This window comes from Gadus chalcogrammus, chromosome 2 (assembly GCF_026213295.1).
Source record: "Gadus chalcogrammus isolate NIFS_2021 chromosome 2, NIFS_Gcha_1.0, whole genome shotgun sequence".
NCBI classification, from domain to species: domain Eukaryota; kingdom Metazoa; phylum Chordata; class Actinopteri; order Gadiformes; family Gadidae; genus Gadus; species Gadus chalcogrammus.
The window spans coordinates 11,147,065-11,164,766 of record NC_079413.1 but is presented as its reverse complement, the minus strand read 5'-3'; the positions used below and the strand labels follow the sequence as shown (position 1 = coordinate 11,164,766).

The window sequence follows — 17,702 nt, the reverse complement described above, 5'->3', positions numbered from 1 at the left end:
GTGTGTGTGTGTGTGTGTGTGTGTGTGTGTGTGTGTGTGTGTGTGTGTGTGTGTGTGTGTGTGTGTGTGTGTGTGTGTGTGTGTGCTAACACGCTATTTCATGTTGAAATGCGACTGGGTTGGCTCTCAGATAAACGTGTTTCACGTCACAGGGTTTGGGAGGAAGGGGCGGGCCTTCTGAGAGGGGGTTCCGGGGGTTTCCCTCCGGGCGGGAGTTTTGGTTGTTGTAGTTTTCCGGTGGAGCTGTGCCTGCCTGTCCGATTGTGGAATCCAATAAACCTGCTATCAAGCTTACTTCGCTCAATACCTCGCCTGTGGTTATTACAATATCATTAAAAGTTACATAAAGTAATGGTTTAATAACACAAACACAGGAAACACGTGAGCTGCTAGTTTAGCGAAAGCAGCGTCCCTCGCAACCTGACGTCGTTGAAACATGCGAGCGAGCCGATTAAATCTTCCTAATAACTATAAAACTAAAGATCAGACACAATCACTGACTGAAGATTATGCAAGTAAAAAGTATATTTCTCGCTAGAAATGTTATTAGAAACACGTTTAACGGTGAATCGATCCTAAAATATTGCATTTCCCATTCAGATAATAAAGATTAATAAAGATCATACACATTCACTGAGTGAAGATTATGCAAGGAAAATGTACATTTCTCGCTAGAAATGTCATTAGAAACACGTTTAATGGTGTATCTGTCCTAAAATATTGCATTTCCCATTCAGATAATAACGATTAATATGGCTACGTAACAATTTCACCAAATGCCCTGTTGGTCATATAGGCATACCTCCCGCGACCTGTAGAGGCGCTTGATACGCTCCAGTGGGTCGTAATCCGTGGCAGTACAAACGACCTATACGGTCGTAAAATTTTGCGGACTTGTTGCATTTTACGTTTAGTTGAAATACCAAAACAACTGACAAGGAGAATAAAGTGTGTGTGTGTGTGTGTGTGTGTGTGTGTGTGTGTGTGTGTGTGTGTGTGTGTGTGTGTGTGTGTGTGTGTGTGTGTGTGTGTGTGTTTGTGAAAGTAACAAACCTCCATTTCAGATCTGTGGTGTAAAAACTTAAATAGCAATTATGGCTTTATTCATTTTCTAACAGCTCATTGACCTTTGCATTTTGGAACAGGTTAGCAGACTATCCCGTCAACTGCCTAGTTAACAAAAAGGCACACACACAGACATACAGAGAAAAAAACACACACACACACACACACACACACACACACACACACACACACACACACACACACACACACACACACACACACACACACACACACACACACACACACACACACACACACACACACAGACACAGTTGAGTATACAGTAGATGTTTGACCTAAGTGTGACCCTGATTGGAACAGAAAAACCCCAGCAGCTGGTCAGCTGGATTTTCTAGGATCGGGCATGGAAACCGAACGCTTATATCGGCATCTAATCCTCCAAGATGGTGGCCGAGGAAAAGAGCGAGCCGAGGAGAGGTCGAGGCAAGGTCAATGTATAAGAAATAGATGTAAAAAAACCCACACAAACTAAGCACATTCCATGGTAGCTTAGAACTGCTTTGCCAAAGATAGTCAGAAGTGTTTGGAAAAAAGACAATATCTGGTTAATAATTAATTAGACTAATATAATAATCATTGTTATAATGGTGGCTGCTAGGGTGCAATTCTTTTCTTCTTGGATTTTCTGGATGTTTGCTTGAATTTTTTTTTTCTGGAATGCTGAGGTGTTCTAACTGGCCGCTAGGATGGTGGTTGCTGGGGTATTGTGGGTGATTGTTAAAATGTCCTTGGTGATTGCTAGGGTGGTCTTGGTGGATGTATTGGGTTGTTGGTAGGTTGTTCCAGGTGGATCCAACGGTGTTAAAGCTTGTGTGTTTTAGGGTTTTTTGATGCTAATCTAGATGGTTTCTATGGTGTTTTATGTGGTTGCTAGGGGGTTCTTCGTGTGAAAGTCTAATAATTATTTTGTATAGATTGTAACTTTTGAGTCATTGTGTAGAACATTTAAAGTTAGTTATTGTAAAAGTCTAAACAACATGGGGCTTGAACATTTTGATCTGTCTGAGAGTTCAAAAGTTGCCTACTTCAAAATTATAAACAGTATTAAAGAGTCATTCCGTCAAAGTTTGGTTTGTATGGTAGTATATACAGTTTTAATCATCATTCTTGCATAAAGTAGGTAGGAGGAGTTGAGTTGGAACGTTTATGTAGAAGGACAAAAAAATAATAAGTATGATAGATAATAGGACTTGTGCAGCTAAAGCTGCTCAACTATGCACAACTATTGCACAACTATTGTTTTAGTTGCGCAGCTAAACTAATGGCAAAAATTGCACAACTAATGAATAAATAAATAAAAATAATTAGATATTTACAAAATAATTATACAAAATAAAAGAATATGATAGATGGGATGTAAGATGGCAAGGTTGAACATTCAAAAACAAAGATGGACTTTATTGAAAAAAGGAATCAACCCACCATGGGCTATGTATACTTATACAGATGATCAAAATAATGTCAGATAAAGATATCCTATCATCCTCATCATCAACAAATAACCAATAGACAAATCAAACATTCTTGTAAATATGCTATTACTGAATACAAATATGTCGGTTTATCTGTGCATATATTGTGCTTGGATACATCTTAACATGACACACAACGGATTCCCTTGTCTCTATATTTCCCTGTGAGGATATAAGAGTTTTAGTTCATTGTGTGTGTTCTTGTGTCTGTGAGTGTATTGTGTGTATCTATGACAGCTGTTTTGCTGTTGTTTGTAATTGACTATAAGCCTACTGGGACCTTCTTCTCCCCGCAGTAATCTTTGATCTGCTCCCATGTGTGTCTGTGTGTGTTTGCCATGACCCTTTCCCCAACCCGTACTTGACCCGTCCTTCCTGACTGGGATCTCCAAGCATTCATCAGAACGTCAGCACACACAAAGGTTCTAGAGAAGATTCAACAAATGAATCACGTTGTCCGGTTTTAATGTTCTTTAAGTTGTTGACCTCTATAAAAGGAAACCAAAGATGTTTTCAAACTAAACCCAATTCAAATGAAATTCAGGGTCTTGCTTTCAGACTGTAGATGGACTTAGCCGGGGGTAGTGTTGCAGCTCATCGTTGTTATTTTTTTCACTCTCGAAACACAAATCTCAAAAATAACTTCTTGTTGCTGACAACCGACTCATAATTACCCCAATGAAAATGAGCTTATTCTTTATGTTATGATCCTGAAAAAAAGCTGTAATACATTATTAACTGACTAATTGGTGTTCCTCTCCCTCTCTGTATTGTATCTCTCCTCTTCAAGCCAATAGGAAATACTAACCAAATATTCCGCTCTTCATATTTTGACTTCTCATTTTCATTCCATTCCTTCTTTACATTACATAGCAAAGATTTGTTCCAGATTATTTTGCTGGTGAACAGAAAAAAAATAAAACTATTGAGATGCAATACTACCCTCTGCTGTTCACACAATGCCTTTACAAGCAACCGACTATTCTTGATGACAATCTTTTTTCTTTCCAGGAAAATAAATAAACCTACTCCTCCCCTATTCCAGTCTATTGTTTCCAGTTATTCTCCCAGTCAATATATTAAACAATAGTGGCATATCCCATTGATATTGTAGAGTTAAATTGAACAACATATCTTTTGAGCATTGGAACAAATTATTATAGGTGAGTTATATTTTATATGATTAGTCTATGACTTATATAGTAAGTAACTTATAATAGTGATTTCTTAATAATTTATGTGAGAAACATCTCATTTAAACATTGACATCATCAAATTGTTGGAGGTCCCATTAGTCTATAGCCTCTTAGTTCCGAAATGCTGGTTCAAACATGGCTTTAACTACTAGAATGCTGAAAATTCTCATCAGACCACACTCATCTAATGTTTCTCTCAGACTATATATGTCTTAAATATAAAAATATCCTCTCATCAGTCAGCGGGGAAGTAGTCTTCGATGGGAGGACGAAGAGTATCATAGAAGAGGAAGATGAAAAAAAACGTTCTTGAGTCTGTCGTAAACAAGCTCCAAAAAACACTTGACCAAGTCAAAGGTATTTAAAATCATTCAAGAAAGTGAAGAGTAAAATAGAAAGTACAATCCTTCATCGGAAATCACCCTCACACACTTGCTTATGTGTGTGTGTGTGTGTGTGTGCGTGTGGGTCCGTACACATTGTCATTTTCTATTTTGGAGAACATTCTGAGATTCATATTTATTCTTAGCTATGCTATTTTAAGACCATCAGAAACAAAAGTTGAAGAGCTGATATTTGATCACAAATTGCTGAAAAGCTGTTGAGAAACTTGTGAAGAGCGGGTACGTCATGGTCCAGTCCTTCAGAAGTCGCTGAGGAGCTGGCAGTTCATGGTCCAATCCCTCAGAAATGGCTGAGGAGCTGGCATGTACAGGTCCAGGCCCTCAGTAGTTCTTGATGGGCTGGCATTTTATGGTCCAGTCCCTTAGATGTTGCTGAAGCGCTGGCGTTCATGGCTCAGTCCCTCAGAAGTTGCTGAAGAGCTTGTATTTCATGGTCCAGTCCATCTGTGGGGCTCGTTTCTTGGACCGGTTGGCGCGGGCCTTCTCCTTCTCCTCGGCGGCCGTGGGGCTCAAACTCAGTCCGAACTCTGCAAAGGCGTCCAGCAGGCGGCTTCCTTCGTCATCCGCCATCTAGCAGAGAGGAAGAGGTAACACAACACAAGAAATTGTGATGCGTTACAAAAATAAAAATCATAAGGCGATGACTGCTATGATTCGTTGTTTGAAGGTTGGTTTTGATTAGTTTGAAGGTTGGTTTTGATTGGTGGTTTGAAGGCTTGTTTTGATTGGATATCTGAAGGTTGGTTTTGATGGTAGCTTGTGGCCCGTACCTGCGTGCTGTCTGCCTGACTGCTCTGGTTGGACTGGGTGGACCTGATGGAGTGTGTGGTGAACTTCCCATTCAGATGGGGGCTCCGGGACCCGTTGGAGATGGAGGGGCCATCATAGTCTGGTGGGAAAGAGAACACTCACATTGCTCATGTATTTGTCAACAATACAGGCTGACAACCCCCCCTTTTGTTATCTAATTGTCAGCGTACAATCAATGATAAAATATTTTTGGACACCGAATGCAGAATGCAGAATACAGAAACAAGGCTGTACATTTAGCAGGGACCTCACTGCGGCGTGGTCGGTAGTCTCATACTGACCTCTGAGGTGGTCGACTGTGGGGACAACCCCCCTCCTCTTGAAGTGTTCATCGGTGTCAGGGTCCACCACCAGCAGCCTGGTCCCTTCGCCACCGTTCTTAATGAAGGCCACCACCTCTGCATGCCGCATGCCCTCGATGTTAACCCCGTTCACCTGGACAAGAGTTTATGAACAATATATATATATCTATACACATGTAAAAGAGGCAGAGTTGTTAGTAGGGTTGAGAGTGATCAACTCTCAATCAAAAGATTATGGGTTTAATTTAAAACTATGCTGGTAAGAACCCATGAATGATATATCTGAATACTCTGTAGGTCGCTTTGGGGGGGGTGTGGAAGTGGCTGCTAGAAAGTTAAATATAAAACACAAATTTTAACACTCAACTCTTAACGATAATTTTCTATCAGTGGCTGAACTTTCCACAGCCTGGTATTCAGTTTAAAGTGGTTCCGATTTAACATTGCACTAACACACCTCACCAACAGGTGGCAGTATGGTAGAACGTACAAACTTAACCACCAACCACGGTCAGAGGATTGTTCAATGGGACTCCACTCTGCATCCCATCAAGGTTACCCACAAAACACATGCCATATCAACTCCTACCAACCCATTGGACAGAGAAGGGAAATCTTGGGAATCAGCAGTGAAAATAGATTTCTTTATCTCCCTCTGCCGGAGCAACAGTGGATGACGTTTTCATGAACCTGAGCACCTAAAAGGTGTTTCTAAAGAGTGCCCTAATAAGTGGTGTCCTTAGGTACACATTAAAAGTTGTAGAGCTTATTTCAAAGAACACATAGTGGGAGAACGACATCAACACTAAAGACACCATAAGAAGAACGGCAGACAGACCGTGGAAGATTGTAACACCGATAGGGAATACAGCACATCTGTGTTGGTACGTCCACGCATATCGACCTTCGCCTCCCCCCTTGCTTCTCTGATCTGCCTCTGATCTCCCTGACTCTGTCTGCGTCGGTCTCCCGCCCTCTCTCTGTCCATGTTTCTCTGTGTCTCTCTGGGGTTGGTGCTAAGCGTTGCATGACGATGCAGAAGGGACAACAGTGGCGCAGCATCTATTATTGACCAGCTGGTCCGAGGCCTCTCGCTGGGCTCCTGTTCTCAGGTGTCCATGTCCTCAGGGTGAATTTAGCCTTCTCTCTGTCTGGCTTTGGCTTTCCTTTTTTTTTCCTCACTTGTGACAGGAGGTAGGCAGTATAAGTTTGGGGGGGGGGGGGGGAGTTGAGCGGGAAGAGGGGGTTGGGCGGGAGGGGAAGTTTTAAAAAAGTAATATTCTACATTCAGTTAGCACTGGATTCATTTTGAGGCTGCATTGTTGCATTGCGGTGAAGTGAAAGATCTCTTCAAGATCAGAAAGATGAGATAGATGAGGTTTTGAATCCTCTCACACCTGCTGTCATTCTCTAAAACTAAATCATAATATTCGTTGTCGTCTTCAAGGCACCATTTATTGTTTTTATCATGCATTAGTAGTATTTGTGTGTGTGCGTGTGTTTTCGACTGCTGTTTCTTGTTCTGCTCCAGCTGCTCTACGGCAGACCTGAGCTCCCTTCCTGGCTGCGCTCAGTAGAAGAAATGAAATGAGCAAGACAAAGTCCCCCAGTCACCATGCAAACAATCTACAAACAATGCTGTTTCAAACAATTGGACATTCAGTCCAACAGAAAGACAATCCAACAGACATGTTTCCCAGGCTGATAGACCTGGTTGAGGGCCAGTCCCCTGGAGCACCCATAGGTGTCGATGCACACAGCCAAGTGTGTGTTATGTCCCCACAAACACAGCAAGTACTGGCTCATGTTTCACTTCCCTCACATTCAGTCCAACAATGGACAAGGTCATTTTCCATCCTCTTCGTACTTTGCCATTGAAATGTATATGCATATATTTAAGTGTTCTGTGTATTTGTGTATGTAAGCCATATACAAGTTTGGCTCACGTGTGTGTGTGTGCGTGTGTGTGTGTGTGTGTGTGTGTGTGTGTGTGTGTGTGTGTGTTTAGGAAGTTATAAGTCCCAGGTGATTGCGTTGCTGATGTAAAATCTTCAGCTCACTGGCTCGAACAGGTTCAACCATGAAGATAATATGATGGCCATTATGGATTTAGCTTGTGTTTGTGGTTTTGTCTGTGTGCATGGTTCGCTGCCAAGTGTTTATCTGTTTAAGTGGTGATCTATGTGTCTATAGAAGGGCAAGAATTGATATTGTTTGTTTACTCTCCAAGTGTTCCAGCTGGATCTGATGAAGTTGTCATTCATTCTTTGATGTTGTTGGTTGTTGTTTATATGTGCATGTCATATGGCATTGAAGTTGATAGCATTTTGGCCTTTGGCATCCATAACCAGACATAGAACATGTAGGCTGGACACAGAGCTGGGGTCTGTTAATTGAAGATCAATTATACCCTACATAGCGTGTCCAAGGCTGGCTTTTGTCATATGCTAGCCAGCTAGTGTCTTATGCTAGCTAGCTAGTGACATATGCCAGCGAGTTAGTGTCATACGCTTGCTAGATGGAGACATGTAAGCTAGCTAGTTACATATGTGGGGTCATCCCTATGTTCCCCAGGTCCTATGTTCCACGGGTGCAAAGGGTTAGGGTCAGGTTTAGGGTTATGGTTAGGCTTAGGGTTAGGGTGAGGGTTAACCCTAAACCTAACCCTAACCATAACCAATCGGAGGAGAGCCATGCTAACCAATCACAGGCGAATCAGAGGCGACAAAGGCGGTACTTGCCCACCATCCTACGAGACAAAGATTTGCTCACAGGGTCCTGTGTTCCCCGGTCACATACAAAGTGGGGCACATAGGACCCGGGGAACATAGGGCCCGGGGAACATAGGTACGCTCCCACATATGTTAGTTAGCTAGTGGCTTATGCTTGCTAGCTAATAACTTATAATAACTAGCTAGTGACTTATACTTGCTAGCAGGTAAGTTTTGCTTGCTAGCAGGGAATTCTGCTAGCTACTGACACACATAGCTCACTCATGACGGGCTTGCTAGTGAAAAAGTAGAGCCAAGAAACTCAAGTGTAATCGGACAAGCTAAGAGAGAGGGAGTGAGCGAGAGAGAGAGAGAGGGAGAGAGAGAGAGAGAGAGAAAGAGCAATGGGTGTTCACCTTTCTAACAAGCTGCTGACAGGTGACACAAGCAACGTCTCCATGCATGGTCAGACATAATTTGCATTATCCACACAAACACACACACACAACACATACACTGAGCTCCATCCCTATTCGTCCTCATGTAGGTCATTATTCACAGACTCCCCACAACCCCCCTAACATGTTTTCCCCACTCACAGACTGAAAGGAAACAGTCCTCGGCTGGCTCCAGGCTAATACAAACACAAAAACAGACACAGACACAAAGACACACAGACCCACACTACACACACCGGACAGCAAGACAGATGGGTTAAGCACCACAGATGTTTCTGTTCAGCAGGGAGGTTTCCCAGCACAAAGCCTGTGAAAGATGGCCGACAGCTGGCACCAAGTCTTTCACACTCTCCTCGTAAAGATTCCAGCTATTAAATAATGGGCAAAAGCTGGCATCACAGGTACGTTCCAATAGTTCTATATCGATGCTGCTCACCCTTGCTTCCTTAATACCGCTACTCCTCCCCTTTCTGTTGCTGGGTTTCCTGTATTGCGCTCCCCCTCATGGACACCCATGCTGCTTCCCGGAGTTAGCCCCGCCCTAGACGATTGTGATTGGTTTAAAGAAATCAAAACAGGCCAGCCCAGTTTCCCCCCGGATAGACGGCTCTAAATAGCATGGTTCCAGACCATTCTACTTGCTGTAGTTGGGTCTTGCGTTGCGAGACTAGGTGCGGTACGGTTAGGGGCGGCCTGGTTACAGCTCGGTTTTCCACCGCCGACAGTACCCTTATGGTAGGGTGGGGTTTAAGCCGGATGGTGATAGCCGCGGCAGCTACGTATGCATTGTGACATCGTAGCAGCCCGACACAGGTAGCCTGCTAATAAATTAAATGAAAAAGAAGAAAGCTAAACACTAAACAAAGAGCAACATTATAGGACGTCCCAGAAGGACGGCAAACTTTTGCAGACATTTCCTTCAATAAGCGAAGCTTTCGCTGTTGTCTAGAAATACCTTGTGGGTACGGTGTTCATTTGTTTATATCCCCCTGTCGCACGGAAATGCAGATTCTGGTGGAAACGTGCCATTAGTCTTGTTGAATCATTGGTGTGAAGGACAATAAAAATTAGATTCTCCTCATAAAGGCGAAAACACAGGAAACTACACCAAATCACTGCATTCCACACACACACACACACACACACACACACACACACACACACACACACACACACACACACACACACACACACACACACACACACACACACACACACACACACACACACACACACACACTCTTACATACTTCAATGAGCCTGTCTTGCGGGTGGAGGCCAGCGTGCTCGGCCGGGGAGCCTGCGTCCAGGGAGCGGATGTACTGGCCGGGCCGGGCCCTCTCGCTGTGCAGGTTGAAGCCGTAGCCCGCCTCAGAGCGCGTCAGCACGCACATCCGCGGGACCGGCTGCGTCTGAGGCTCCAGCTGGGTTGCTGCCTCCTGGAAAACAGTCAAATGTATTATTACATATATTTTATGAGTCCGGCACATATAAAACAAATGTATGCATATTATTCTACTGCAACCTGTATCGTCTGTTTGGAGCAAATTAATGTAGAGATGTACGGGGAGAAGTTTTACAGAATACCCATGTAAGTTCTGAGAGCCCCAATAACTCTTCAAATACAAGCTCTTTGTCATCCTCTTTGTTACAGGTGATATTCTGTACTAGACTAGCTCTGTGACTTGTTCAGAAGTCTATTGTGAGAAACAGTACGAGCAGGAGAATTCTTTATAACGGATGTCGCAAAAAGGGAAGACATAGAATAGTGTCAGCCTTGTCATTGCTTTACAGCCATATACTTAATATATCCCTCTGCATTCTGTTTAATATGTGGTGCACAATGAATCTATCAACCACATTTTTGTAAATATTAAAATAAATCTTTGATTATCGATAGATTATTGTAGATTGCTGATTACTGAGATTGTCTCTCACTCCCAATCACACACACACGCACACGCACCGCACACACGCACACACGCACACACACACACACACACACACACACACACACACACACACACACACACACACACACACACACACGCGCGGGATTATGTAAGTCTACATCATTTGTTTCAACCAAACAGGGCAGGAGGCTGGTATAGCCTTGCATGTGTCCGCTAAAAATATACAGAGTGTGGGAGGCCTGGGTGAGAGAGGGAGAGAGGGAGAAGGCGAGAGAGAGAGAAACAGAGAGACAGAGAGAGGGAGAGAGAGAGAGAGAGAGAGAGAGAGAGAGAGAGAGAGAGAGAGAGAGAGAGAGAGAGAGAGAGAGAGAGAGAGAGAGAGAGAGAGAGAGAGAGAGAGAGAGAGAGAGAGAGAGAGAGAGAGAGAGAGAGAGAGAGAGAGAGCGAGAGAGAGAGAGAGAGAGAGAGAGAGAGAGAGAGAGAGAGTGTTGAAATCATCCTGAGGACAATGAGCAGTCGGAGGACTGGCTGTGTGAAAACACTTTTCTTACTCTCTTCTCTTATTTTCTCGAGCTCTCCCAATCTCCCTAGTTCCACTGCTGATCTGTACATGCTTCTCTTTATTGAACAGCCTTATTATGGGATATTGTTATTCGAAATAATATCTGACGCTCACAAGCATGAGCAATCATGACAACCATAATATTCATGATATGAAAGAAAATAACACAGGAGGCCTACAATTTCAGTTCATGTGTCAAATTCTGCAAGCTGACTGTTATCTGGGCAGCCTGCCAGCCTCTGCGCTTGTGCGTTTGTGCATGTGTGCATATGGGCGCGTCAGTGTGTGTGTGTGTGTGTGTGCATGTGTGTGTGTGTGTGTTTGAGTGTGAGAGATGGAAAATATGTAATGCAATGGACTGAGCAATTCAGACTAATAAACTTGACAAACTCACAGTATAACCAGAAGGTCAAAAAGATTCAAAGAGAGTAAGGGATTGCCTGGCAATGTGAATGTATACTTTGCATTCCAATAAAGCCTTTGGAATCTTGAATCTAGGGATAAGGAGAGGGGCAATAGCAGTGTTAGCTGGGTAGTTAAGAGAGCACCGCCATCTTGTCCCCACCACCTTCTCAATTAAGGGGAGGTGGATGGCGGTCAGCAGGAAAGAACGGCCAATACCGGAGAGTATATACGGTGACCAAGAGAGATAGATAGATAGAAGGAACAAATGATGATGAAAGACAGCAAAAAGATCAAAGAGATGGATTGGTTGACTTTTTGATAGATGGCTATATACCTGTAGAGAGAGAGACAGATCTAGCTGTCCTTAGACGTTTAGACAGAAACAGATAGATATATCGACCAACAGAAAACGGATGGGTAAACTGTTAGTGACAGAAAGATACAGAGACAAAGAGCGAGAGACCGGGAGAGAGATTGAAAGACTAGACTGCTATAAAGCAGTGGAATTCGACTAAGATAAACAGTGTTTGAGAAACACAGCTGGGATCCATTATCTGGAGAAGTTGAACTCGACCCGGGCTAACCTATGATGACTGCCCCCAACGGCCATTATTTTCTAGGGCCTATGTGTGTGCACATAGTGCACATGTTTTTTGTGCATGTGTGTGCAGGTATGTACGAGACGTTGGGTGTGTGCAGGTATGTATGTAAGATTGGATGTGTATGTATACATGCATGGAGACCTGTATATATAGATATCATATAGTATTATAGTAGTAGTGGTGTAACGATATATGTATTGGTATTGAACCGAATCGGTACAGACGTAACGGTTCAGTGCATGGATTTACACAGAGAATTCACGGTATACAATTCAATAAAACTGGCGTGCAAATTAATTAATGTAACAAACTAATCTTCAGGGACAACTAAACCGCAGCCCTGATTGGCGCCTAGGTAGCCGATCGTGTTATGCCGCATAACATGTCAGGTTCTCTGACGTCTCTGGCATTTCAACAACGAGACTCGTAGTGGGAAGCCATGGTTGAGAAGGAATTGAGGGAAAGGAACTCTGGCTTTGACTCCCTGCATTGAACCGCGACATGGAGGAGAAAGGGATTGCGGGGCTCCGGGGGGAGACAATCGCGGTCAATAATCGCGGGCAACACCCAGAGTGTTCTAGAATATTTACAGAACACGGCAAAAAGCTGTGTGCGCCTCGCCATTGCGATACATGCACTGTAAACAAAAGCACATGGTACCGTAGCCGCAAGCTGCTCAGGGCCACACCCCCAACCTCCGACTTGCCTCTAAAAACGGCACGTTTGTGGAAAGCTCATTGGGGGACTGGCTCGTTGTGGATGTAAATCTGTGTACTTTGCACTTTCATAAATAAGACAAGCTGCATTATCAGTTTTTATAACTGATTGTCTTATTTTGTTTACAAGTTAGGGATGTGATGTCTGGAGATGATGTGGGGTAGTTATTATTTACTGCTTACATCTTAGATTACAGTTCAGGCTGTTGCAGCTAGCTCAGGGTAGAGACTGTATGAAACTAGGTGGTACAACCTGAGACAGAAGAATTGCCTTCTGCGGTTTGTTTTTCCTTTTCCCTTCATGAACCGTGATGTCTGAACCGAAGTATGAACTGAGCCGTGACTTCAGTGTACCATTACACCCCATATAGTAGTGTTATAGTATATCAACAATTCAAATGCACAACATGGGTGCATGTTGATGATGGCAAGAGAAGACGTGGTTGTTACATGCATTACTGTGTTCACGTGTGTGTGTGTGTTTTTCCATAGTGACCGAAAGTGACCCAGAGCATCAGCTCCCGCCCTGGAGACAGATCAGGGGGAGTTATGGTTCTCTTAATCCTCTCTCTCCGAACCATCACCCAAACTAGCCCAAATGGGGAAAGGAGCTGCAGGTTACATTGACTACCGGGTCAGAGACAGGCAGTTTGATATGTGGAGTGGGGCAGCACTGGAGTAACTGGCACATGTTTCTTGGTTGGACCTTCTCTGTACTATATGTTCCTGTTAAGACTACCGTTACCGTCTGTTGACAAACAGATGGCACGCAGAGTGACCCAAAATATAATGATCACCTTATTTAAATCAGCTGTAGTTATGAAAGGTTTATTTTTATTTGAAGTGAAGAAGAGGAAGATGCTGATGGTGTGTGCCTCAATCCTCGGACTCAAGACTTCCGAGTCGAAAGTTCTTGCGGCATTTCTCGGAGGCACGCCCCCTATTTGTCTTCATCTCTCGGAAATCTGAGAGTAGACCGAGAGCAGTGATGGCTGCCCCCGTGAAGATTCATTTTCCTTGTTTTTGTACTACGTTGGTCATTTCTATGTTGATTTTAAAGGCTCTTACACACTTGGTTACATTGCTATTATTCCGGTCACCAATTTATACATTGCATGTTCTTGCTGTGTGTGCAATACAATGTAAAGTTGTGTTGTTTCTTTTTGGGCTGGTTTACTAAAAAGGGCTATTGTAGCTAACAATATACAACGACTAGCCAATTTCATGACACAATCAGAAAGATGAACAGGACGAGCGAGAGATTTAACCTACAAGGATACAGTTTAGATGACCCAACCCCCCCTCCCCCACCCACCCAAGAGACTATGGAATATGTAACAATCCATCATAGATTAAGTGAATAACATCAAGGGCAGAACGGGGTGAGATTGACCAACTATATTGACACAAAGGGTGTTCTGGTTTCCCGAACAGTTTATTTTCACAAGGGCCGGCAGATATTCCCCTTTGTCACCAAACTAGCTTTTGATCAGGAAACAGGAATGTCCCAGAGAGAAAGCTCCTCCCAACAGCAGAATGAGCTGATCAGAAAAAAAATATATATCTGTGTTTGGTTTGTACGTGTGTGATCAAATGTAATATAAAGAAAATAAGAGGACATTACGGTATATCCATACATACAGTACACATACAGTAACTTTTGTATTATAACTGTTATGTGTTTTATACTCGTGATATATGTTATAATATGTACAAAGTGAACTTGCTGCACGTTTAATAATAAACCAGTTGGACAATTCGTTCTATAGGAAGTTCAGACATTGTTTGAGTCTGAAAGTCTAACAGTAAAAGTATAAGTAAAAGTAAAAATACATTGTATGTGCATGTTTGTTGTGCTGTTATCTGAGGTGCGTTCAAGTTCAGCGAACATAGGCGAACGTTCGCAACGAACGCGTTGACATTAAACAATTGCTTATGTTCGTTTAACGGAAAATGTTTAAAATCGTTCGCGAACGTTCGCCTATGTTTGCGATACTGAACGCACCTCTGGTGTCTGTGTGTGTGGGTTTGGTGTATGCGTAGGTTTTATGTGTGTGTGTGCGTGTGTGTCATATCTGTGTGGGTAATGTGTGTAATGTGGTTAGGGTTAATGTGTGTTGTGTAATGTGTGTTGTGTGTGTGTGCTTGTGTGTATGTGTGTGTGTATTTGATGCGTGTGCCCATGTACTCCCCAGCCAATGTGAGCCTCATGCCTGGGTGCTGGTTGTGTTGGTGAAACCAGATCTCTGCGTGTTAAATAATGGATCAGACTTCTAGTGGGATGGGGGCATCGTCCCACTAGTCGTCCACCTATTAACCCCCTTCACAGCCAAGGAAGGTTAAGAAACACACATAACCTGTAATTGACCGTGCATGGTCGAGCATGTGTGTGCGACGCGTGCACATGTGATGTGCCGATTAGTTTTGTCAATAGGATCCAATACATTTAGGTCAATTTCATAGCACTTTCGGAGCTAATAATTCTTAGTAAGTGGAACTATGCCTATAAAATTATAATTTCTAGGATATCCTTTTGTAAATCTACAGCAAAAAAGTTGTTTGCAGGTACCAAATTGACCAGATTATAAGACAAGGTTTTTTTTTTACCTTGAAATGAGTGGGGGAAAGTAGGGTGTAGACTTTTAAAATATCATTCACAACTTCCTGTTAAGAAATCGTTTTAATTTCACCAACTCAACCTGGTGTTACGCTGCGTCCCTTTCCCAGTCCGAGCCGGGCCGGGTCAGTTACTGTATTATGAGAGAAAGTATTTTATTTGCTCTCTATTCTGTTGCAAGCAAGGTTTTGGGAGAACGACACACCTTGTCGTTCTACCGTGACCTTGACGAAAACACTGTTACACCGTAACAGTGGCATACATCAGAAGACAGCCCACCTAGTTATGGCTTAATTTCCACTTACCGGTACTCCTAATTCTAAAAACTCTTGGATTTCTTGATTTTAGCCGAGGTTATTTTCCTGCACCCCCTGTTTTAAACACAAGCCCAACTGGTTCTGCCAGTTTTTTGTTGAGTTAAAATGTGTGTGTATTTGTATGTGTGTGTGTGTGTGTGTGTGTGTGTGTGTGTGTGTGTGTGTGTGAATATTTCTGCATGAAAGCAAGTACTTACGTGTTTGACGAATACGACTTATATTATTGTAAAGCATTCACTTTCACACGCAATATCACAGTTGCACTTGAGCCTTCTGAGGGATTAGAAGAGATCAGAAATATAGCACTGGATTGAAGAAGAGAAAATACTTCAAATTACAATAGCACCTAACAATCTGTATTAAATGATAGAGGGTGTGTGTGTGTGACTACATTTGATCATCTGTGAATATTTATGTTTGTGTGTGTGTGTGTGTGTGTGTGTGTGTGTGTGTGTGTGTGTGTGTGTGTGTGTGTGTGTGTGTGTGTGTGTGTGTGTGTGTGTGTGTGTGTGTGTGTGTTTGTGTGTGTGTGTGTGTTGTGTGTGTGTGTGTGTGTGTGTGTGTGTGTGTGTGTGTGTGTGTGTGTGTGTGTGTGTGTGTGTGTGTGTGAACGTGTGCGTGTCATTAGCTTAGTGGGTAAACGTAGAGAGCGCTCAGGTCTCAGTAAGAATGTGACATGCGGCTCTGGTGCTGACCATGGCTCAATGTGTGTAGTTTATTTCATTATTTTAAATGCATTTAAAATCTTTGTGTTTCAACTTTTGGCCCTTCTACTTTCTGAAATCACACTCTGTTCACTCACAGTTGGTGTAATCATAAAATAATGCAGAGGTAATGCATCATTGTTGTAATGAATTAGACTACAGGAATATGCTTGCTCATTCTATTGAATAACATTCAAGTCTTTGGATTGTTACTTTCTGTGGAGGTCTTTGGCAATAGTCAAATGCTCTATCAGAAGTACTGATATATGGTAGATATTTGCTATCTATATGTGGATATATATATACATACATTTATATAATATATAACATATATCATCATTCTTGTCAAGCTCTTGTTCTATTAATTTAATTAAGTGTTGGTTTAGGTTGACGTGACCTCTGGGAATGAGACACACCTGTGGCCAATTAACAGCTTGGTTAGGTGCATCAATGTCTGCTGACAATACGACTGTGCTGCGTGAGAGAGAGAAGCTTAAGAGTGAGAGCAAGACGGGTAGAGAGAGACAACGTGAGATAGGAGAGAAAAAGGACAAGAGAAAGAGAGGAAGAGAGAACCAAAAACTGCAGACAATGAGGCTACATAGGAGGACCCACAAAGAAAATAAATACACTACAGTCTTGTTCTGGAGTTATGTTGGGAGAGGTTAAAAAAAAAAATAGAAGAGGGGTACCAAAGTGACCTGCTGCCTCAAAATAATCAAGAGGTTGATTTTTGTCATAGTTTGAGTCTAATCAGTTACAGTAGATAGAGGGAAGGAGATTAGAATTCGAAAACATGAAAATGATGTTAAAAACTGTAAAACCCTCGACCCTAATCCTCATGCCAACAAAGGACTACAGTTGTAATGTCATTTATATATTATATTTATTTTTTTCAAGAAGAAAGTAAGTATAATCATGAACAGGCGGATGATACAGGAGACGTGGTCAATTACACGATTGTGTTCCAAAAGATCTAGACAGAAAGTTAATGATAAATTGTATACATCAACGACAGGCTGCTGGGCCCACAACACAGGAGCGAATACACGCTTCCCTTTGCTCGATAATTATTTTTACGTCCCTAATTTTGCTATCTCTCTCTTTCTCTCTCCCTCGTTCCATTTTTTTTCTCGAGAATTTCGTTCTGTACACCCAACGCCAGCTGTCTTCATCTTGTATTCATTATTCTTGGCTTTCCTCTCTCCCTCGAGCTCTCTTTAGTTCTCTCTATCCCTCGACCAGTCAACAACAAGATAAAACATAGCTTACTATTCATTTGGCCCCTCAGAATTGTCCATCACAACGTAAACTGCAGATCAACCAGAAAAAAAAGACAAAAACCCAGACATAACTTGTTCAATATGAGAATACTCACCAAAGGAAACGACACACCTGATAACTAGCTTAAGGTTTACTTTAACATG

At 42.6% G+C, this 17,702-nt stretch overlaps 1 protein-coding gene across 1 annotated transcript in view; it reads right to left on the bottom strand.

Annotated features, from left to right (window-relative positions):
* Positions 1-2,151: 2,151 nt before the first annotated feature.
* Positions 2,152-17,702, bottom strand: part of LOC130373903 (Na(+)/H(+) exchange regulatory cofactor NHE-RF2) — a 29,343-nt gene continuing 13,792 nt past the window's right edge. Inside the window, exons 3-6 of the mRNA XM_056580567.1 lie at positions 9,690-9,878; positions 5,250-5,403; positions 4,929-5,047; positions 2,152-4,728 (exon numbers count right to left, since the gene is read on the bottom strand). Of these exons, the coding sequence (XP_056436542.1) occupies positions 4,561-4,728; positions 4,929-5,047; positions 5,250-5,403; positions 9,690-9,878 (630 nt within the window). The 3' untranslated portion in view covers positions 2,152-4,560. The remainder of the gene's footprint in view (positions 4,729-4,928; positions 5,048-5,249; positions 5,404-9,689; positions 9,879-17,702) is intronic.